At 44.4% G+C, this 23,908-nt stretch overlaps 1 protein-coding gene across 1 annotated transcript in view; it reads left to right on the top strand.

Moving 5' to 3' along the window:
• Positions 1 to 1,853: 1,853 nt before the first annotated feature.
• The window catches only part of TMC3 (transmembrane channel like 3), a 44,382-nt gene continuing 22,327 nt past the window's right edge, over positions 1,854 to 23,908 (top strand). The window contains exons 1-9 of the mRNA XM_030878699.2: positions 1,854 to 1,951; positions 3,193 to 3,339; positions 7,227 to 7,302; positions 12,718 to 12,799; positions 15,490 to 15,596; positions 16,621 to 16,719; positions 16,816 to 16,958; positions 19,491 to 19,638; positions 20,345 to 20,388. Coding sequence (XP_030734559.2) covers positions 1,863 to 1,951; positions 3,193 to 3,339; positions 7,227 to 7,302; positions 12,718 to 12,799; positions 15,490 to 15,596; positions 16,621 to 16,719; positions 16,816 to 16,958; positions 19,491 to 19,638; positions 20,345 to 20,388 — 935 coding nt within the window. The 5' untranslated portion in view covers positions 1,854 to 1,862. The remainder of the gene's footprint in view (positions 1,952 to 3,192; positions 3,340 to 7,226; positions 7,303 to 12,717; positions 12,800 to 15,489; positions 15,597 to 16,620; positions 16,720 to 16,815; positions 16,959 to 19,490; positions 19,639 to 20,344; positions 20,389 to 23,908) is intronic.

The following is a 23,908-nucleotide window of genomic DNA, read 5'->3' as shown; positions in this document are numbered from 1 at the left end:
CGATCAGGTCAAACGGCCTCAGGCAAATTGGCAGACAGGTGACCTTACTTCACAGGCCCCAGTCCATCTCTGAGCAAAGGTCAGCTCTGGCGCCCCGGCCTCTGCTTTGTTCTCATGCCCAGAGCCCGAAGTCTGAATACCTGTCTGGTGGTCCCTGAACCTCAATGCCCCAGTCTAGGGCTCTGGCTTCCTTTGTCAGTCTAGTGCATGGCAGACAGGAAGAGGGATCTAATGATTTGCTAATGAATTAACAGAGGAATGAATGAGTGCATGAATGAAGTCCCCCTCCTAAGCCCCACACCTGGAGTTGCTAATAGATTTCCTTTCTGTCCTGTTGTCCGGTGCCTGCCCCATTCACTGACTCACCCGGTTGCGGCATCTCTAGTATACTGACTAGGGGGCGTCTTCAATAGCAAAGGCTGTTTCTATTTCAGTCCTGCACCAGCCCATTCAGTTAATGTACGATCAACCTTGCTGCGAGCAAATTGTTTCTTGTGTTAATTAAAACATGGAGGTTTATATGGTGAAGCTATGGGAAAGTCCTGGACTTGGGGATGAATTCAAAGGTTGAAGTAAAAGAAACACATCTAATATGGAGTCAGGTTTATTCTTCCCTATTACATGAACACGGACAGGATTCTTACCCCCTCTAAGCTTTTTTCTTGATAGTTACTTTAAAATGGTGTAGGGGGAAAAGTGTACAGATAGAAATAAAGCAAATGTGGCAAAATGTTAGCAATTGGTGGATCTATGTTAGGAGTAAACAATATTTGTGGTATTGTTCTATCATTTAGGTAGGTTTGACTTTTTTCAAAATAGAAAAAAAGAAGCTGAGAATAGATATATAAAAACAAATAAAGTGTTATGACGGTGCCTCTCCTTGGGCTCTGCTGTGTGGACGTTACCGAATTCAAGTTTGTGTGATGCGCAGTGAGACCAAACAATACCGAAATGTCAAGAGTCTGGAGCAGAGAAAGGTTTATCGCAGGGCCATGCAAGGAGACAGACGGCTTGTTCCCCCAAAAACCCAGAACTCCCCAAAGGGTTTCAGCAAAGCATTTTTAAAGGTAAGGTGAAGAAGGGGCGTGGTTGGTTATTGCAAACTTCTTGGTGTAGGAATCCTTTGTTCCTGCAGCTGTCCACCTAGGTCAGTTCACGATGTTCCTGTAAACCTCCAACAAGACGACTGTTATTCTCTGTGCTGCAACTTTTTATCTCTGTATGAATGGAAAAGTGTTGTACCCTTAAAGGTCAGAGCCTTGAGAATGGGCTGTCCTGTATATTTCAGGCTATAGGCAACATTCTTAACTCAAAGCAATAGAATACAAAGGTTAAAGTAAAAGAAACAGATCTAATATTGAGTGAGATTTATTCTTCCTGGTTACATGAACACGCACAAGATTCTTACCCTTTCTAAGCTTCTTTCTTGGTAGTTAAAAACAAAAACCAAAAACCTATGCCTTGCATTCTCCCTAAGTATTTTGTGAACACCAGTCATGGTAATAGATGCAAAGTGCTTTGCAAACCACAGAGCCCTTTCTGGGCACAAGGGTAACCAATGTGATTATTTGGGCAGCACCAAGTGCTCTTAGATCACCTGGCCAAGCCTCTTGCCTTTGTCTGTCTTGACTCCAGCCAATCTCTGCTGCCACAGCCACCTTAACATACATATGCATGATTGGCTTCCTGGCTTCTCCCCAGCTCCGAGCATCGGCTCCAGACGTGCAGTCCAGCTCCTGAGAACTGGAGGGCAGAGCTCCTTGCAGATCCAGTTCAGAAACCTCCGTTGGAGCAGACTCCTGCCTGCCGGCTTCCCAGCACCCTGCCCAGCAGTACTAATCACTGGCAGCCAGTCTGCTCCCATGAAACCATCAAAGGCATCCCAGCGTTACAAGAGCATCCGGAGAAATGCCAGCCAGCACTACTTCTACCAGGAGTCCCTGCTGCTCAGGTGAGCCAGTCCCATCCATCCACTGGGGCAGGTTTGTGAGGAGGGAAAGCCTGGGTCACCCTTGCTTGCATCTGACCAGAGGACCAAGTCCCCATCCTGCTCGGTTCTCCTTCAGAATGAACTCCGAAACTCCTTTTTCCAGGTCACTATACAAAAAGGGTGGCAACCTCAGCGATGTACACAGACATTGATGGCTCTACCTGCTTCAGATCAGAATCCAAAAGCCTGTACCCCAACCTGGCTTTATTGCTGGCCAAACCCACAGACGTGCTTTATCTGTTTTCTCTCTGTTTACTCAATCAGCAATGTCAAGAGAGAGCAGACAATACATCTGTCGTAATAAATGAGGTTTCTGTTGGAAAAGGCTACAGGCTGGTTAGAAGTGGGGGAGTATTATTCAAATTTGTTAAATATTTATAAAGGTATATTAAAATCTCCATTAATTTGGAGAACCTGGAGAAAATTCTCCCTTGAGTAAGTAAAAACAAGCTGAATTAGAGAAAAGCAAAGGAATTCTTTTCCCTTACTTTTAAGTGCATCATTGATGAAATAGCCACGGCAAAATACCCTTAACTCCTCCTGAAAAGTTGCATTAAGTTTACTGTATTCATTTTCACTGGGAATAAGTGTTGCTATGTGTTGCAAAGTTGTTCTCCTAGAGAGTAACTATTTCCCTGAAACATTTGTACATGTAAATTTGCTTAGCTAATTTCTTGTTCATAGAAACTGCTTCCCGTTTGCCTCTGTTATCTCTGATTTCAAATGAATCAAAGCAGGAGTACAGAGAGCGGGGGATCTCTGGATGAGAGAGTTTGATTTTTATTTATTTTACATCCAGAGTTAGGGGACAGGAGGCGTCCTTTCTTTGGAATTAGCTGATTATTTCAATGAGCCTGAAAAAGAAATGGTTTTGCCACCAAAGATGCTGCTATTCAGTAATCCTACAGGAGCGCTCTCTTGGTTCCTTTATGATGTCTTCTGATAGTATCTCTTATCCTTTGAAGCCTTTCTCTTTCACTGACCCATCAAAGTAACAGAACCCAGTGACTGTGTTCCAGTGGCTGCTAACAACTGCCGAATTCTCTCTCTGACTCCCCGGATCCCTCCCCTCTCCTTCTACACACACTAACTTCATACAGATGACCCCAGGGTAGCAAGCTGCTAAACTTACCCAGGGCAAGATCTGGGATGGAAGCAATTCTACTAATCAGATTTCCTCCTTAATGCCCTGATCATTTCAGCAACTTGGATGACAGCTTTACTGCTGATGAAACAGGGGACAGCCATGATCCGGAACAAATCTTCCAGAATATACAGTTCCAGAAAGATCTCATGGCAAACATTCGCTGCCGACCCTGGACCATGGGACAGAAGCTGAGGGCACTGAGGTAAGGGTTATGGGTTATTGCAAGTATGCTTCCCACGAAACCACCCACCCTGCCCTGCCCTGGGAAACGAGCATAAAAGTCCACATTGGAGGGAGTGGTGGGTCAGATGCTCTTGATCTGACTTAGAGAAGTCACACACACGTCTGAGGGATCCACCCGGTCCAGACGGGCCTCAGTGTGTGTGTCTGTGTATGTGTGTCTGAGTTGGCTGTGTGCCTTGGTAGAGAGTGTTTTGGGTTTCTACCTCCTTTTCAAATACTAGATTTTAGCACTATGCCTAGAGATGAACAAAATAACTAAACTCACTAGGTATGCAATCTAGAATGAAAATAAATATTAGTTTTACCTGCTTGGCTATTACCTCCCTCTTGCGGCGGGGATCTCTGTGGGAAACTAGATGACTGGGACGCTTAGAGTCATATTGGAGAGTCTGTTTAGGTAATAATGAAGAGCTGAAGGTTGGAAGACATTGCCTTGCCATGTGGTATTAGGTTCTTTTCAAAATTTCTCTAAAGACCAGTTCCTTTCTCTGTAAAGTTGAAGTGAAGGTGGAGCGCACCTACCTCCTGTGGCACTGTTAAGCTGTTAAGCAATCAGACAAAAATTCCTGGCTGCCCTCGGACTTAATCAGGAACTACGGCAGAGGGCTCCAGCATTTTTAGCATGCATTCAGGGTGATTCTTTTGCAAACTAGAGTTTGAAATCCCTTGATAGCAGTTCAAGGATTAAATGACGTAAACCATACGATATTAAGCCTTGTATCTGGGCTATAGTAGTCACTCCCTATGAGTGGGTAGTAACTGATGGTGTGGATTCCTGGGATCACAGCAAGGGGAGTGAGTAGAATGGTTCTTAATGACCAATGCCACTGAGCTACTCTGACCCATGAAGTGGACCTTCCTAGAGAAACAGACATGACACGTAATCATCGGGTACCTACTGTGTGGACAGGATTAGAACCACTGTCGTATCTTACGTTTTAGTGCCCCTTTCCAGACACCGAGCGCATTGCCCTGTCTCTCCAGTCCACCATTAGGTTTGACTTGCTTTCCCATCAAATCATGCCTTCATTAGATTTCCACTCCAGTCATTGTTCCTCCAGTCTGGCCAAAGATCCAGCCTGCCCCCACAGGTGGCCGCGGCAGATAGCTAAGGTCATCTATAGTTTCCACTCCCAGAAGTTTCCAGTTAATTCTCCAGGTCCGATATCAGTTCTCATCACTTCCATTTCTTTGAGTAAGGATGACATTTTTCAAATGAGAAGACTGATACTCAGAGATGTTAAGTGGCTTCCCCCAGGACACACAGCTTCTGAGTACTGGAATTGAGCCTTAAAGCTGGGCTTCCTGACCTCAACTCCAATATTCTATTCTATTGAAACAGAGGAACTGTACCAATTTATCCTTAAAAAAAAAAAAAAAAAAAAACCATGTAACTATATAGCACAAGGAACTATACCCAATATCCTGTGATAAACCATACTGGAAAAGAATATAAAAAAGAATGTACATATATGTATAACTGAATCACTTTGCTGTACAGCAGAAATTAACACAACATTGTAAATCAACTCTACTGCAATAAAAAAGTCATGTATTCTATCAGAATTTTAAAAATCATACAGGAATGCTGATGACTAATAACTATCTGAACTGTAAGAGAGTGAGTCTTTTTAACCTGCGGGCAGAGCAAAGCAAATGATAACTTTTCTGTCAGAATCAAAAGAACAAACCAGGCCTTCCTCCACAAGCGTAAGCCAGGGACCTCAGCCAGGGCTGCGAGACACCAACGCCAGCGAGGCACAGGCCAGTGGTCCAGCTCTCAGAGAACAGCTCGCCCTCTGAGACCTGCATTTGTCATCCCCGCGTCGCACTTTTCCTCCCCGTCACCCTGAGAAGCTACTGGAGCAGTGCTTCACTAATTGGGCCTGCGAGACTCATCAGGTCTGTGGAAGGCGCAGACCCTGACTGCTTGGGGCTCAAGGGAGCATTGCTGACACAGAGAGAGCAGCGAGCTCTGTCTATGGGGGGACAGAGCATATATTTATTTCCCCGGTAGGGAGGCAAGTGGTCAGTGCCATGGAGTCAGCATTGGTCTATGATGGGGCCTGGGTCAGCTACTGTCCCCACTGCTGTTACTGACCAGGGTTCTTGGCCTCCTTAATCAATAGAAATTAATCAGAGGTCAGACAAGGAATTCAGGCAAGGCTTTATCGGAGCCCCGACCGCAGCAGGGGGGTGTGAGAACAAACAACAAGTTTCCTGGCTCACTCACTTGCTGAGGGGGAGGCGAGCATGCTCCTTACATGGGGTGAGGGTAGGGGTGTGTGCAGGGATTGGGCCGGAGGTTGGCTTAGGTGGTCTGCCCATCCCCTTGGTGGTGTCGTGTGCAGGGCGCATGTGCAGTACCCTGCATTTGCTCCTGACCATTCAGAAGTGGCAGTTGGGCTTTTTGTTTTTTTGTATCTTACTGTCCATAATTTGCCCCAACTGCACTTGCACGCAGTCGTTTTTAGTCCCTTAAAGTTTCTTTGTATTTTATTGCTCAAGGAGATGTTTGTCCAGGTGCAAGCACTGCAGCACAGGGTCCCAGGTCCCAGCCTGTCTCACTGCCGCCTCAGCCCCCTACTCAGCTCCCCGTTCCTACACTTACACACCCACCCACTCCTATTGTTGTTTCAGGTCTCTATCATCCCTATTAGCTAGTGGGCTTCTCCAGGGCAACAGCTCTATTTTATGCGCCTCTGTATTCCACTATACTTGACCCAAACAAGTGTGCAGAAAATGTTTGCAGGGAAAAAAATTATAACGAATGAAATTAAATGAATTATTATTTCACTTATATAGGCCCCTATCTTTTAGATGCTATAAAAGGTATAACATCAACACTCACCCTTGCCTGCATGTCTGGTTCTGACCAGAATGAAGCCAGCCCATTGGCGGGGCTATGAAGGTGGAGTGTTTGCAGTAAGGTCAGGGAGGTTCAAAGCCCAGCACTCTGGTCAGGCATGTTCTGAAGCGATCGCGCTGTTTGTGGAAAAGGAAGTCAGCTAGTTCCTTGTGTCAATCAACGAAAGGCTAGGAACCTGTGGGTGTGACTTGGGATATACATGCATGAACTCCCTACCAAGTACACTGGTCCAACTAACAAACTGAATAATTCAGCAGTTCTTCAATGCCGAGTATAATTAAGTGGTCAACCATGGATTCATGAAGATCTCATCAGTGTAGTCACAGATGAGGTCACCTTGAAGGTGACATTCTTCGCTAAGAGTTTTTGACTTCAGTCCGTTCCATGGAATTAACATTTTTTTTCTATTCCTGTGGTTCTTTAAGTGTGAATTTAACCATCTATCCTAATGAATTCAGTCTGTTTTCAAGGATTAGCCATTTAGGTGACCCATCAGGTCAACTCAACAAAGTGGTCAGCTAGTGTGCCAGTGGTTAGTCTGGGCTAAATCAGGTTGTTCATGGCTACATAGACACAACTTTCTTGCTCACATTAACCAGACACTACCCTTTTCTCAAAGCAGATTCTCTGAGCTAGGTCTGACTTTCACTTCCAAAGAATTAATTGCAGGAACAAGGCTGCTGAGATTAAGTGGAGGAGCTGAGATGCTAGTACCTGATACCAGGATTTCCAAAGCCCATAATACCCAACCAACAGCCAGAATCAGGGCAGGGCATTAAGAAACTCAGTTGCAACTGATTTTAGTATTCACTCATCATTTCCTATGAATTCATGCATTTAAATGTTATAGAAAATATTTTAAGGGAGTTGTCTGCTTACCACTGTTTGATTATCTATTCCTGCTGCACTTCCACATGTTTTGCCAAGATTATCAAGGTCATAAAATTGCGCTCACCACCAAGTTTTTCTTCTCTCAGGCGAGCGAAGGACATTGTGCTGAAGTTTGAGGGGAGGCTGACCAGGACCCGAGGCTACCAAGCGGCAGGTGCAGAGGTAAAGAGCCCACACGTGGACGTGCCCACCCTCCCTGTGGTCTCCGGGCCCAGGAAGTTGTCCTTGCAGTTGCTGTACTACATAGGTTGTGAACATCCATCATTAATAGCTGTAGAACAGTATGTTGAGCTTGAAGTTCTGCATGTCCCCAAACTTGGATTTTAGTTCCCGATGCTGTCACTTACCAAGTGGTGTGACCCTGGGTAAGCCCAGCTCATCAGAAAAAGGTTATATCTGCCCTTGGGAGAATCCTCTAGCCTCTTCCCTGAGTTAAGCCCACCCATGTGCGTAGGTTTCATTCACTGTACAGTAAGTCCCCTACATACGAACCTTCAATTTGAGAACTTTCAAAGATGCGAATGGGCGTTCACATGTCCAAACACATAAGCTAGTTTACGTATCTGGCATACACCGTCATGTGCGTGCATCCTCTGCAAGTGGTTGTGCTTTTGTGTACTTTACTATACAGTGCTGTATAGAGTGAATTAGTACAGTATCTTTATTTCTTGCCTGGTCACTCGATGCCAGCCCCTGGATGCCAGCTGTTGTACTGTACTACTGTACTTTTCAAGGTACTGTACTGTAAGATTAAACATTTTCTTTATTTTTTGTGTTTGTTTGTTTTTTATGTATTATTTGTGTCAAAAGTATTATCAACCTATCACGATACAGTACTATATAGCAGATTGTGTTAGTTGGGTACCTAGGCTAACTTTGTTGGACTTACGAAAAAATTGGACTTACGAACGTGTTCTCGGGACGGAACTCGTTCGTATGTAGGGGACTTACAGTATGTCTTATAATGAGAAAGTTACAGGCATATTCCAATGCTCATTTTATAATACAATGCTAAGATTTTTGTTTGTTATTTTTCCCATTCAGTTACTTGCAGTTAAACTTTAGTATACATTGAAATTATCTGTTTATAGACATTCCAATACTTTTCATAAATGTTTCCAAGGCAAAGAAAAAAAATCATTTCTCCTACTATAATCCCCTACTTCCCAAGATAGAATCTTTTTTAAAATTTTACATTTCAGCCATTGTATATATCATTTTCACATCGGAGTAAGTAGAGTATACAAATATTTTTGTCTTGCTTTTTTTTTCACTTACCACCATAACAAGGATTTTTCTCCATGTTGCTATGTAGTTTTTATACCTATTGTTTCCTATGACTGTGTAATATTCCATCAGAAAAATGTCTATTAATTTAATTAGTTATGTACCTGCTGGTGGTCCTTAAATAGCTTCTAATTTTTCGTTAGTATTAACAGCCCTGCAAAGACCGTCTTTGCACAGACGGCTTTTTCTATCTTTTAAAATTCTTTTTCTAGGATAAATGTCAAAAGTACGACCTCTGTAGTAAAGAGTATGATCCATGTTTTTTGGCTCGTGATAAATACTAATCAATTATTCTCCAAAAGCTTTGCCATCCACAAGGAAAGAATTTGCTGTCTTCATAGTATCTCCACTAATGCTGAATATTGTAGTTTTTTCAAGTTTATTATTTTAACAGACAAAAACTGACAGACACACTCTTTTTCGATTCTCTGAAACAAAAAATATTCTTAGTAAAGTTTAAATTAAAGCTGGTCATAAATTTTGCATAACTGAATAGTTATAAAATATCAAAGAATCCCCAAGATTGTGCCTTGGCTTTCTTTCTTCTTACTTTTCACAGAATCTGCCTGAAGACGCTAACCCACTCCTATGATCAAAATTACCCATAACTCTTTATGCCTGTCACACTATGATGGAGCTTATGGAATAAATCTATAAAACAAAATTATCTTTTTATAAGCATATGTGCTACCAAGCTCTCTCATTTTCTCTAAATAAACTGAAATGCTGTGGAAAAATATCTGAAATAATGTAGGGTCTCTCACTTGGGTTCAGACAACCTGTAATATGTATAACAATGAAAAAATCCTGGGGCATTTAGTAACAGTGAACTCAAAGTGGATTAAAAGTGTAAGTTAAGGGCTTCCCCGGTGGCGCAGTGGTTGAGAGTCTGCCTGCCGATGCAGGGGACGCGGGTTCGTGCCCTGGTCCGGGAAGATCCCACATGCCGCGGAGCGGCTGGGCCCGTGAGCCATGGCCGCTGGGCCTGCACGTCCAGAACCTGTGCTCCGCAACGGGAGAGGCCACAACAGTGAGAGGCCCGCGTGTCACCAAAAAAAAAAAAAAAAGTGTAAGTTAATAATGGACTGAATTCTTAGAGTCAGAGTTTTTAAAATGAGAAAAGTGATCCAAATGTTCAGTCTTACCTACAGATTGTCCCACAGTTTTCAGCCTGCACTTAGCAGACACAGCTGCCCCAGTCCTTTCCATTTTACCAATGGTCCTACGGAAAGCAGTTCAACCCAGTTCAGCTTAATCCATGTGCCAAGCTTTGTGCTGGGCACTCAGGGTAAAGAGATGGCTGAGATACAGTGTCTGCTGCCCTCTGGAGACACAGCAAAATGTCAAAGAAAATCATCCTCCCACCATGTCTTCCTGACACTTTGGTTTTCCCCCCTTCTCATTCTGAACATCATTCCTCTACCTTTTTATATTTAGAATTTTTTTTTTTTTTTTTTGCGGTACGCGGGCCTCTCACTGCTGTGGCCTCTCCCGTTGCGGAGCACAGGCTCTGGAAGCGCAGGCTCAGTGGCCATGGCTCACGGGCCCAGCCGCTCCACGGCATGTGGGATCTTCCCGGACCGGGGCACGAACCCGTGTCCCCTGCATCGGCAGGCGGACTCTCAACCACTGCGCCACCAGGGAAGCCCCTATTTAGAATTTTTTTACGCTGGAAATTTTAATACAGACCGCTGAGGATGAGCAGCCACTCCAAAGCAGAGAAAACAGAAGCTATCTAGCTGTTACCTGCAGCCCAGTGAGTTTTGTCTCTATTTACAGTCTTTGGTTTCTCTTAGAAAAATGATAACTTCGTTTTTCAAATAGTAAATTTTGTATAATATAACTACTGTACACTTTCTCCCATGATTCCCACGACTGAGATCCTGCTCACCACTCACCAGGGCTGCCACTCTATCCTCTCTTGGGAATCACAGTTCCAGAACACAAGTCGTCCTCTGGAGCCCCTCCCACTGTTTCCCACCTGCATCCTCTGTGCACATGGGTTTCTCCTTGATTCCAGCAGGAAAACACCTTGTTACAGACAATCTGCCTTTGGCACCAGTTTATTTCTATGCTTCATAAGAAAGCAAGGTCTGAGCATGTGAGACCACCAGGACCCATGCAGTCACGTAGGCAGAAATGCTACCCTGGGCACGTGGAACACCAAACACCAAGAGTCAGGACACCTAGGTCCTTCTGCCATTGTTTCCCTGCTCTGGGTAATGACTTGGAACCTGACGAGGTTTTCATGCTTGATTCTTAAGATGTCTTCTAGTTCGAGTAGTCTATGTCCTTGGTTTCTCACATGATACCAGCAAGGGACGTCATCCTTCCTGAGAGCCTTCATGGCATGATTTGGCAGGAACGCTTCCCCTGTGCAGAAGCTGAAGGTACCTGCCCATGATGGTGTATAGACTGACTGGCCTCATAACAGATCTTCCTGTTTCCACTCATGTCCCTCCATCTTCCACTCTCTTCCACATAGGAGCCAGGGAAATCTTTGATACAGTAAACTATGCATGCCATTCTTTAATTAAAATAATGAATGATAGGGACTTCCCTGGTGGTGCAGTGGTTAAGAATCCACCTGCCAATGCAGGGGACATGGGTTCAATCCCTGGTCTGGGAAGATCCCACATGCCGCGGAGCAACTAAGCCCATGTGCCACAACTACTGAGCCTGCGCTATAGAGCCCTTAAGACACAACTACTGAAGGCCGCGCGCCTAGAGCCCACGCTCCGCAACAAGGGAAGCCACCGCAATGAGAAGCCCGTGCACTGCAACAAAGACCCAACGCAGCCAAAACTAAATAAATAGATAAAATAAACTTATTTTTAAAACTACTAATAATAATGAATGGTAGATAGATAAGATAGATAGACAGAGTTTCATTACACTTAGAATCAAATCCAAACTCCTTCCTCTAACCCAGCTGATCTGGCCATGACCTAACTATTGGACCGCATCTCACTCCTCTCTTCTTTATTCTCTTCTATAAAATGCCCAGCTCGTGCTAAGCCACAGGCTCCTACTGGCCATTCTCCCCTCCTAGACAGCTCTTCTACCAATTGAGGACTCTTAACGACTTTACAATGGACCAGAAACTCAAATGCTTTCAACACCAAACCCTCCCCAAAGGATACTGGGCATTCTGCCTCTGTCTGCTGTAGGGGATGACAAATCAGAAAGCCATGGTCTTCCTCTCAATACTGGAGGAGAAAAAGCCAGGTGAACAATATAAAGGCAATATAAGCTAGGATGTGATAAGCATTATCAGAGACCAGAATGATAGCTGGGGAAGTTTACAGATGGAAGAATGTATTTCTGGCTACAGAGAATCTGTGTGAGGTCTCCATGGGAGTAGCTGTATTTGAGTTGGGTCTTAAATCATGAGCAGAAAGTGAACAATTCCAACTTCTGATAACATTCAAGTAGATTTTCATTTACAAGCAGCTGTTTTGGCCTTAGCAGACATATTCAGGATAACATAATCATGCATGTCTGCATCAGGACCACGTGCTGTCTTACAGTTCAGAAGGTTGTCATTACATTTGTAACCCTTCTTTCTGCAATGATATCATTTGCTTCCAACACAAACCCACATTTTTTGTGTGTTAAAATGAACAACCTGCTAATGTTGTGGGAGAGAAAGCCCAGTGTCAGGGCACATTTTCACATTTTGCTTTATTCTCCTTTGAGAGAGAAAAAAAAAAAAGATTTTTGAACTTTTGGCGCTTGTGTCTTAAACATCCAAGACAAATTTCCAGACCTTATTTTGGCAACTTTGGCCAGGAGAGAGGCTGGGAGATGAGCTCCAGCTGCAGGATGGGAGGCACACAATGGGGCTCATTTTCAGGGTATGTTCTAGACTCTTGGTCCTTAAATAGGGACGGGAACTGTAATCACTGGGGAGTTTGTGAGCCATGTGGATTCCTGAGCCCCACTCCCGGAGGGGACCAAGGGGGTGTATTTGGACTTCATTCCTCAAGTAGTTCTTAGTCCTCACAGCAGGAATGGTGTGAATAAGGCAGGCTGAAACCCTAGAGAATATGCACCTCAGTACAGACACCGCAGCTTAGAGCCCTTAACAGGAGCCTTCACCTGGGCAGAAGCCCAGAGAAGACAAGCGGCTGCTTTGGTCCTAGCGCTCCCTAAAGGCCTGTGAAATCATAATGAAAGGTATCAACTGGTGTGTCTGCGGGCCTCGCCTCCATTTAGGACCCTGGTTCCACAAAGGCATTGCCGTCTTCACGAATGTCAAGTCCTCTAATCCTACTCCCTCCTGTCTAGCTGTGGCGGAAGTTTGCTCGTCTGGCCTGTAACTTTGTGGTCATCTTCATCCCCTGGGAAATGAGGATAAAGAAAATCGAGAGTAAGTGTTGGCACTTGGAGGAGTGGGGTGGGGATGCGGTGCCCGTAGCCAGACAACGGTGAGGCCTGAGACGGGTCTGGTACATCCCAGACCTTACACTGAGCAGCCAGGGGCCCTTGCACACGTAGTGCCGACCTAGGCTGGACATGGGTCCGTGGAGATGGAAGACACAGTGCCTGTCCCCACCACCTCCCAGGATAAAAACGGTCCCACGTTCCACTGTGGCTCTGCAGTTCTCTGTCAGTTCATGCCTTAGACACAATACAAACTCAAAAGGATAGAGGGGAAAACTGTGTAGAGGAATAAAAGGATAACATGGGCAATTGCAGAACAAAAATGCAGAAATTTGCATTTGGAGAGAAGTGACTGTAATCATTTAGAAAAATATCCTAAAAAATAAATCAATCACAGTCACCTTTAAAAACACACACACAGTACAAACACACAAATGCAACACACAAGACCAGGAATAAATATAACCAGAAGTTTGAAATAAAGAAACTGTAAAATTAGATCATGGGATTTTTTAAAAGTCTTGTGAAGAGACATAGAATGATTTAATATTTGGAAGGTGTTGATTTTCTCAATATGTTTATGTTTTAATGCAATTCCAATAAAATTCTCAATGCAATGTTTTTTTGTATTCAACATAATGAACTCATGTGAAAAAAAATTAATTGAAAACTTTTTTAAAAGGAAAAACTCAAATGAACTTGTATAATCAAAATGTTAAAATACATTATAAAAGCTACAAGAATTGAAACAGTGTACCATAGCACCATAAGTGATGCTGGAACAATTCAACTGTTTTAAAGAATAACATTAGATCTTTCATTTCAAAGTTCCATTAAATATTTAAATAGAAAATAGGAAGCCATGAGAGAATTAAAAGAAATATAAGTAATGTGATCTCAGAATGGAAGCCTGTCAAATTATAAAAGTAAAGAAGGAATCATCAAGGAAAGTACTGTTGTATTTAACTATACATCAAAGAAATTTTACATACATAAAAAATAAACAGATCTAAAAGATGACAAATTGAGGGGGGAAAAATTTTTCAACATTGAAGTGGAATTAAATACCAGCTGGTGGAAATGTCAATTGGGATGATGTTTCTAGGGGAAAGTTATAATTTGGACCAAACGTCTTCAAAATGTTTGTACTCTTTGATAGAACTCTTCCACTCCTTAACAACCAGAGAAAACAACAGCCACAACAAAATCAATGCACTAGGCTGTGTGGACACACTTGGTGCCCAGCCCAGATCCCTTTACTTGGCTGGTCCACTTTTTCTCAGCTGCTCTGAATGTTAGCTGCTATGACTCATAGCTGTCTCCTTCTCTAGAGGATGAGCCTTGGCCCACATTGTTCCAGATGGTGGGCACTCATCACCTGCTCCCCCAGACCCAATGGGTAGCCTAGAGGCAATGACAAAGGGGTATTCAAGTCCAGCTTTTTGTTCAAAGTGGAACCAACTTATGATGCAACTTGCCCTCCAAAGGTCCCCATGGGATAAGGCTAAGCTGGGCTCCAGCTGAGACGACATCTTTGCTGAGCTCTTTCCCCTGACCTTCCTTGACCCCCTCACCCCCTTTATCCTGAGAGCACTTCCTCAATATATCATGTTAGCTGAACCCTTTTCTCAGGCTCTGCTTCCAGGAAATCTGACCTTAGACAGAAATTGATTCTTGCAGAATTATTTACCCTAGTGAAAAGTTAGAAACTTCCTAAGTTCAAGTAGTGGGGGATAAGTTAAATCAATTATGTAAAATTGGTTTGCTGGAACAATAAAATTCATTTTATAGGGAGATATTTTGTATGAGAAAATGCTCATAATATATTGATAGCTCAAGATGCATATTATAGAGATATGCCAATTTTATACAAAAAAAATACACATATAGAATGAAAATGGAGGGTTCCCCTAAAAATTTACTAGAAAGTAATTCTGGTAGTGATTTTAATTTAGTAACCTTGCAGTAGGTCATTTTTTGGTCGTCTTTGTGATGTCTTGTGTTTCCCTACCTATTATGAAACATAAGCTAGATTTGAAATAAAATTTCAAGACGTTATTCTTCCAAGTATGATACAAGTCCAGAAAGTCATCACAAGTTTCACGCATATCCCAATCCAACTTCTTCTATGCCCCCTTGTTTTCTCAATAGAAATTTGTTTTTAACTACACTTTTTATTTTAGAATAAGTTTAGATGTATGGAAAAGTGACAAAGAGAATTCTCATAACCCCTTCACCCATCTAACACTATGTGAGATGTTAATGTTAACATGTAACATACTGTTATTTCTTTTGAAATTAAGACAAAAGAATCCTTAGAATATCCTTGGAACTTTCAGAACTATGCAAAATAGAAAAGAAATATATTAAATTCCCCAAAGATGCTGATACTTCTGAACATAGGTGAAATGTAAATTTGATAAAAGCATTTTCGATCAATATGACATTAGGGAAAGTAATCCATTAGGGATTAGGGATCTGTGTATATGACTGGGAGACATTAATGAACATCTTAATCCTTCTAAATGATCATCGTGGGACAACACCCTGATAGGTACAATTATGGCATTCTTAGTCTATGTCCTGCTGCTGTAAGAAAAATTACAGTGTTGCTTTACAGAGAACTTCTTACACTGGGAGGATTTTCTATAAACCGTTCTCATTATCTTTCTTTAGGTCATTTTGGATCTGGTGTTGCCTCTTATTTCATATTCTTGAGATGGTTATTTGGAATTAATATTGTGCTCACGATTATGACAGGTGCTTTTATTGTCCTTCCAGAGGTAAGAACTATTTCCGGTGAGTTTAAAAGTGCCATTTGTTAAAAAGTAGAGACGTTTAGAGCCATTGCATTAGACAACCGCACTCATTATCCTCATGGGAAGGATAATCTGTGTGTGAAAATAGGGCCTGGCAGGGCTTCCCTGGTGGCGCAGTGGTTGAGAGTCTGCCTGTCGATGCAGGGGTCACGGGTTCGTGCCCCGGTCCGGGAAGATCCCACATGCCGCGGAGCGGCTGGGCCCGTGAGCCATGGCCGCTGAGCCTGCGCGTCCGGAGCCTGTGCTCCGCAACGGGAGAGGCCACACAGTGAGAGGCCCTCGTACCGCAAAAAAAAAGAAAAAAAAAAAAAAAAAAAAAAGGGCCTGGCAAACCTTTTCAGCAAAGGGCCAGAGAGTAAATATTTTAGGCTTTGTGGGCCGTATGGTTTGTCACAACTTCTCAAATCTACTGTGAAGTACGAAAGCAGCCATAGATATTAGGTAACTAATAAGTGTGGCTGTATTCTAATAAAATTTTATTTATAGATACAGAAATTTGAAGTTCCCATCATTCTTATGTGTCACAAAATACTACTCTTCTTTGGTTTTTTTTTTCCCAACCATTTAAAAATGCACAAACCAACCTTTGCTCTCGGGCCACACAAAAAGTGGCGACAGGCTAGATTTGGCTTATGGGACAGTCTGCAGACATTGTGTTAAAATAAAAACCACTTCTCAACTAAAATTTATCCTTGTAAAGTAAATGGGGCCATGTCCCATGCCATTCTAGAAACCCAGTGGCTTCAGTCATCCACCCATAGAAGCCACGTCCAGCCTAGAGAGAGTACACCCAGACAGGCCCCGATCAGGCAAAAAGAAAATCTGGCCACTCATGATTAATGTCTCATCCATGAGTATCAAGGAGAATCCACCCCCTAGGGACCTCATATGTGCAGCATCTTCAGAGGTGCATGGAGATCAGTGGCCCCTTTTCTTCTGGTCCCTTCCCACCCAGAGGACCGTGTGACATCCTTTCCTCTCTCACCAGCTCATTGCAGGCCAACCCTTTGGAAGCACAGCCAGCAAGACCATCCCCAAGGAGCACACTGCATCTGCCCAAGATCTGGACACCGTCTGGTCCCTGGGGGTGAGGTTCAGGCTTGGCCACACTTTTGTCTCGAGGCGGGTGGTGAATGTTCTGGGACCTGGGAGTCAGAAGTGACACTGAGTGCTCTCTTTGCAGGGTTACCTCCAATACTCAGTCCTCTTCTATGGCTACTATGGCAGTGAGAGAAGGATCGGGAGGGCTGGCTACCGGCTGCCCTTGGCCTATTTCCTGGTGGGGATGGCAGTGTTTGCTTACAGCTTCATCATTCTCTTAAAAAAGTATGTCTGTTCAGTTTCTCAAAATACATGCCAAAATGATACATACGATCTCATTTCATCTTGTCACTCACCCTGTAAAGTCAAGGCCATTTTCCAGATGAGGAGACCACAGATAAAAGAGATAAATGCTCATTTTAACCGACACTGATTGAACACTTGAAGCTTTGTGCCAGGTTCTGTGTTGGGTCTGGAGAGACAAGAATCAAATAGACTTACCAGGTAACATCATCAGTTTAGACAATGTAGATGTTACTGACCAGGGTTCCTGGCCTTCCCCAGCCAATAGAAATTGACTAGAGGCCAGACAAGAAATTCAGGCAAGGCCTTACTAGGGCCCCTTCTGCAGCAGCAGGGAGCAAAAGCAAACAACAGGTTCCCTTGCTCCCTGAAGGGGGGCAAGCTTGTTTGTTATATGGGGTGCGGGTAGGGGTGTGTCCAGGTCAGAAGGGTGGCTTAGGTGTTTTGCCCACCCCTTAGGTGGTGGTGTGTGCAGGGGGCATGCGCAGCCCCCTGCTTTTGCTCCCGACACCCTGTTTTTGCTCCAGGCTCTTCAAAAGTGGCAGTTGGGATTTTTTCGGTCTCTTTGTATCTTTCGGGTCCAGAATTTGCCCCAGCTGCACAAGCACACAGTTATTTTTAGTCCCATACAGTTTCTTTGTATTTTGTTGCTCATGGGGAGGTGTGTCCATGTGCAAACATTGCAGCACTGCAGCAAAGGGTCCCGGGTCCCAGCCTGTCTCATAGGAACTGCACTAAAAGAGAGGTGAACGAGATGGGTTAGGTGACCAGAGGTTGCAGAAAGCAAAGCATCCTCCTTCGACTATTTGTTTGCCTGTGACCTAGTTACAAATTACGTTAAGGCCAGTCTCGTCTGTGTTGTGATGCAGTTCAAACATGTAGTTGGTTATTGAAAGCAGGGCGCAGTGCAAAGAAAGCAGACTGGCTGGGGCCTCATCTGTAAAATGGGCAGGTTGGCTCAGAATATCACCAGGTTCCCTTAAGGCTGTTACATTCTGTGTAGGAGCTAGATAAATGCAGAGTGACAGAGAGGCTCTGAGCCCAAGGAGAAGCGGGCCCCCACCCTCTTGGCTCACCTGCTACTTCCCTCAGATGCGTGTGTACCAGTACGTCTTCATCACACTGCCCCTTGTGGCATCTTTGCAAAGTGCAGGTAGAAGGGGCTGGGATTTAAAAAAGATAGAACAATCATCATCACCATCGTCACCATCATCAAACAAAGACCTAGGGAGATGCACAGTGACTTGAGGACCTTCAGTTCCCATGAAGCTTTCCAGCTTAGCCTCTGGATGGCCTCAAGACCCCATGACCCCACCTAGAACACGGGCTCTTTGCGAGATGTTACAATTTAAGAGACAAATTGATGTCAACTCGGGAGCAAGGAAGTATGGATGGACAGAGTAGTAAAAGCTTCTAACAGGAGAGATGGTCTAAAAGACAGGGAACTTGCACCCAAGGAGGGATCGTGACCCCTGCCTTCCCATACACCTGAGGGAAAGTCGTGTTAGGGAGGGATCCGAAGTGCTTCTGCTTGGTGAGGTGGGGTAGTTACTTCAATGGGCAGGGGCTCCAAGGAGATGGATTCAGCTCAGAGTAAAGACTTTGGTTTCACAATCACAGTCGCACAGAGATGCAGTGGATGCACACACCTTCAGGGACTTCCTGACCTCCAGTGACGGGAGAGCTCGTGCACCGGACTCACCCAAGAATTTGCTGTTTTCACACTGTTCAAAGCGGTTGGCTGAGGACGCAAGCCAGGAGAGGGGCTGAACCCAGCCGGCCCTCTGCTTGCCCACATCCAGATGCGGCTCCTTGCTCTGCGTGGACTCGTAGCAGCCCCCTAGTGGCTGAACCTGCTCCTGACACTGTTCTTACATGACCCTTTCTGGTCCTTTTTTATAAAAATTTTTATTGGGGTAGAATTGATTTACAATGTTGTGTTAGTTTCAGGTGTACAGCAAAGTGAACCAGTTATACATATACATATATCCACTCTTTTTTAGATTCTTTTCCTATATAGGTCATTATAGAGTACTGAGTAGAGTTCCCTGTGCTGTACAGTAGGTCCTTGTTGGTTAACTAATTTTATACATAGTAGTGTGTCTATGTCAATCCCAATCTACCAATTTATCCCTCTCCCCCTTACCCCCCCATAACCATAAGTCTATTTTCTACATCTGTAACTCTATTTCGGTTTTGTAGATAAGTTCATTTGTAGCCTTTTTTTAGATTCCACATACAAATGATAGCATGATATTTGTCTTTCTCTGTCTGACTTACTTCACTTAGTATGATAACCTCTATTTGCATCCCTGTTGCTGCAAATGGCATTATTTCATTCTTTTTTATGGCTGAGTAATATTCCATTGTATATATGTGCCACATCTTCTTTATCCATTCAGCTTTTGATGGACATTTAGGTTGCTTCTATGTCCTGCCTATTGTAGTGCTGCAAGGAACACTGAGGTGCATGTAACTTTTCAAATTATGGTTTTCTCTGGTCCTTTTTTGCAGGATGGCTAAGAATTCCCGCATGAGCCTCGCCAGCGCATCCAATGAAAACTACACGTTCTGCTGGCGGGTGTTCTGCGCCTGGGATTACCTCATTGGAAACCCAGAGGCGGCAGAGAGCAAAACCGCTGCCATCGTGAACAGCATCAGGGTGAGTAAGCGAGCCTGTTCAGGCTGCCGGGAGTCAGGGCTCTGCAGATCACAGCCTTCACAGCAGGAGCCGCTGGCCCTCTGCTGGGAGAGTCAGCGTGGTCTCCTTCCCACGGTGCTCACAGACCAGGGCAGCCACGGTCTGCACCGAGCCGTGACATACTGTGCCTCCAACAGGCACCAAACAATCTGATGGTGTACTGGAGAAAAATACGGGAACGTCTCTTTTTTTTTACTTTCATCCTTCTAAAATTTCAGTGTGTGTATCTTTGTTCATTTGCGTAATGGATTGCTACCATGTTGCGTGTACATAACTTGTAAATGAATAAATACATATATGTGAGGGATATAAGCTTTTAGTGTTACCTTAGAAGATAATGCAGTCAAAGGCATTCGGAGACCTGGATCTACTGAACAACACAGACAGTTCAATGGTGCCCCCTTTTGAGAAAAAAAATGATTTAGATCATTTCAGTGACCTAAATAATTTACTCCTTCCCCTCTTTTTCCCATTCCCCAATTTCCTTTGTTATCTATCTATTATCATATAAAGCACTGATATCAATAGAATCTTATTGGATGGAGTCTAGACATTGAAGTTATGATGAAAAATACTGGATAAGTCATTTCTTTCATAAACTATTTCTGAATATTTATGATTAACGATGATGCTAAGCTTTTGATACCATATGTGTCTTTCTTTAAAGGAGGCTATACTGGAAGAACAGGAGAAGAAGAAGAGCAAAAACCTGTATGTATGAAGACTCCCCATCCTGAATTCATTGATAAGCTGTTTTAATTTAGTAGAAAAATCACCAGACTAGATCTCATTTTCACACCTTTTCAGGCAGTTCTTCTCCTTAAAGCCTGTCCTTCTGGTAATGTGGAATGTGGGAACCCCATAATTTTTCAATAGCAGTATTTCGGAGTTGTTCCTCCTTCCATGGATCCGGCAGTAGGGTGAGAGGTCTGAGGCTGACCAGCTTCCTGTTCTTTTATTTAGATAATAAAAGATTTTTTTAGCACCAATTTCTAGTTTGTTAAACTAAGCAAAGACTAATTTTATTTAGCAACGAACCTCTGAAGTCCTAGGACACAAGTAGTGTCCAATGCTTGCCGACAAAACTTCTAAAGTGACTTCTCGGGTTTGGAGTTCTTCTCAAGGTTGTGAGGGCTTCCTTGGTGAGGGTGAGGCCCTTTGGCCACAGAATGGACGACACAGAAAGGCGATGACCCAGTCCTCCTGGGCCGGACACGCCTGCTCATCCAATATCCTCACTGGTTCTTTTTTTTAAATTAATTTCTATTGGAGTATAGTTGCTTTACAATGTTGCATGAGTTTCTGCTGTACAGCAAAGTGAATCAGTTATAGGTAGACATATATCCTCTCCTTTTTAGATTTCCTTCCCATTTAGATCACCACAGAGCATTGACTAGAGTTCCCTGTGCTATACAGCAGGTTCTCATTAGCTATCTATTTTATATACAGTAGTGTGTATAAGTCAGTCCCAATCTCCCAGTTCATCCCACCCTCCCTGCCCCCTTGGTAACCATACGTTTGTTCTCTACATCTGTGACTCTACTTCTCCTTTGCAAATGAGTTCATCTCTACCATTTTTCTAGATTCTACATATAAGCGATATTATACGGTATTTGTTTTTCTCTTTCTGACTTACTTCACTCTGTAAGGCTCTAGGTCCATCCTCACTGGTTCTTTAAGCCCCATGATTAGTTCCTACAGTGCAGAAAGCCTGTCCTGGGGAGTGCTGGAGACCTGGGGAGTGGAGGAAACACCCAGCCCCCGAGAGGAAGCAGGGTGTCGTGGTGGGAAGGATTCTCCACAGGGTGTCAGAAGATGGATTCTAGCCCTCTCTTCGTCATTAACTTCTATGACCCCGAAACGCCCTTGACTTTTCCGGGCCTCTAATTCCTCACTTATGAAATGAAAGGATGGGACTCCATCCGTGCTTCTCAGAGGAAAGAGAGCGCCCACCCACATCAGAATCACCCGTGGGCACTGCAGACGCAGACCCCTTTGGCGCCCACCCTGATTGACTGAATTAACGTCTCTGGGAGTGAGAGACAAGGCTCCACATCCTTAGCAGGTCTCGCAAAGCAAAACTCACAGGAGGTTTTTATGTTCCCTCAAATTTGGAAGCTCCTGCCGTCCTAAATGCATTCCAGTTAAAAAACGTCTCATTCAATGATTCATTATTACAAACAAACAAATCAGCAAGGAACCGAATTCTCATCTCTCTTCCATGCACAAATCCTGAGTCCTCCTGATTCTGTCAAAACTTGAGGAAAATAGATGTGTAAGAGGTATTCTGGGATATCCAGGATATTATAACAGGAGGTGGAAGGAAGAGGGTGGAGACAGGGGAAAACTGGCATGTGACTGCCTACTTCCCCCGCAAGCCCATCACGTGCATTTTCTGGTGTAATTGCCACAAGGACCAACAGTGCTGGAGGCGGGGAGGGGGAACCAGAGATGCAGGACCTGCCTCAGGGACCACGTGGGTAGCATGACCTTACAAATGATGACAGGGTGATCTGGGGACAGGAGGAAGTGAAGAAGCACTAAGGTGGTGTTAATGGACCTCACTCTCAAGGCTTCCATCTCTGGTGCTCTGACGCCGTATCTAAAGCTCTCCTCTGCCAGAAGACAAGGTGACACTTAGCATTCCATTTGGGAGTGAGTTTCCTCATTGCGCAGAGGAAAGGCTAAGATCCGTGCAGAGGGAGATGCTGTGACCTGCCCAAGGTCACCCAGAGGGTGGGGAGCGGGTGGTACACCCCTCGCGTGCCCCTCCAAATCCTCCTGGCCACACCTCTTTCTCCAGCCCTTGATGCCAGGCAGGCTGTGCAGGCTGCCACCGGCTGCACACGTGCCCCTCAGAGCCTCCACTGGTACCCATTGCTCGCTGCCCAGGGCTCCTCTGAGGCTGCAGTGTGGGGCACCCACAAGATCCCAGTCCACACGTGTTCATGCAACCGAAAGACTGGGTGCAGCACTGGGAGTCAGTGCTCTGGAGTGGCCCTTGACCACCAGGGAACAGGAGCTGATGGAAAACGCTCCGCATTTTCACCCCGGCCAGGCATTTCTGAGATGCCACCTCACAGGCCCCTCAGACGGCCCTGCAGCCGCCTGCCCTCTGTGGTCTCACTCCCCAGAACTTCACGCACACTGCCTGGCATCACTTCCCAGAAAAACTCGCAAACACACCTTTGCCTGAGGTTCTGCTTTCAGGGAAAACGGACTAAGACTGACCCCGAAGTCGGAAGCAGATGCCTTAAAGATAAGTCAATTGGAGTCAGTGAGTTCTCCAGGAAGAGTGGGTTTTTTTCAGTTAAAACTGGAAACTTACTGTAAATGCAGTAAGTCCCCTACATATGAACGAGTTCCGTCCCGAGAGCACGTTCGTAAGTCCAATGTGTTCGTAAGTCCAACAAAGTTAGCCACAATCGGCTCTCTAGTACCGTACTGGAATAGGTTTATCATACTTTTCACACAGATAATACATAAAAAACAAACACAAAGAATAAAACATTTTGACTCTTACAGTGCCGTACCTTGAAAAGCACAGTAGCACAGTACAACAGCTGGCATCCAGGGGCTGGCATCGAGTGAACAGGCAAGAAGAGTTAGTGACTGGAGGAGGGAGAGGAGGTGGGAGATGCTAGAGCTGAAGGATCGTCAGCAACAGGAGACGGAGGGCGAGCTGCGATGTCACTCACGCCTGACGTTGCTGGTACAGGTTCCAGATGCATGTTCGCATCTTTGAAATTTCGCAACTTGAAGGTTCCTATGTAGGGGACTTACTGTAGTAGCAACACGGTTGATTGTAAGAGGCCTTTGGGAAGTGAGACCTGGCGAGGAAAGAGGAGCCCGTGTCCCAGCTCCTTTCTTTACTCCTTCCTCCAGCAAATATTTATGAAGTGCTTCTATGTACTGGGCCTGTTCTAAGAGCTGAGAATACAGCCGTGAAGAAGACTTTTAACAATCGAGCGCTTGCTTTCTAGAGGGAAAAGACAGATAACAAATCCCAAGTAAACACGTGGTATAATATTGAAATCATGGTGTGAAATGAGAGGCAGGATCATTACCTCCCCTCCTTCCTCCCCCTTCCCTCTCCTGAGCACCTGTACCTGAGCTCCTATAACTGAAATGTGCATATGCTACAGGACTCCCATTTTAAGTGGCAAAGCAAACACTGAAGCCCAAATACTCAGACTCCAGAACGTGTGTGTGTGTGTGTGTGTGTGTGTGT

This window comes from Globicephala melas, chromosome 2, assembly GCF_963455315.2.
Source record: "Globicephala melas chromosome 2, mGloMel1.2, whole genome shotgun sequence".
Lineage (NCBI taxonomy): Eukaryota > Metazoa > Chordata > Mammalia > Artiodactyla > Delphinidae > Globicephala > Globicephala melas.
The sequence above is the reverse complement of the archived record's forward strand: the minus strand, read 5'-3'. Positions and strand labels throughout refer to the sequence as shown.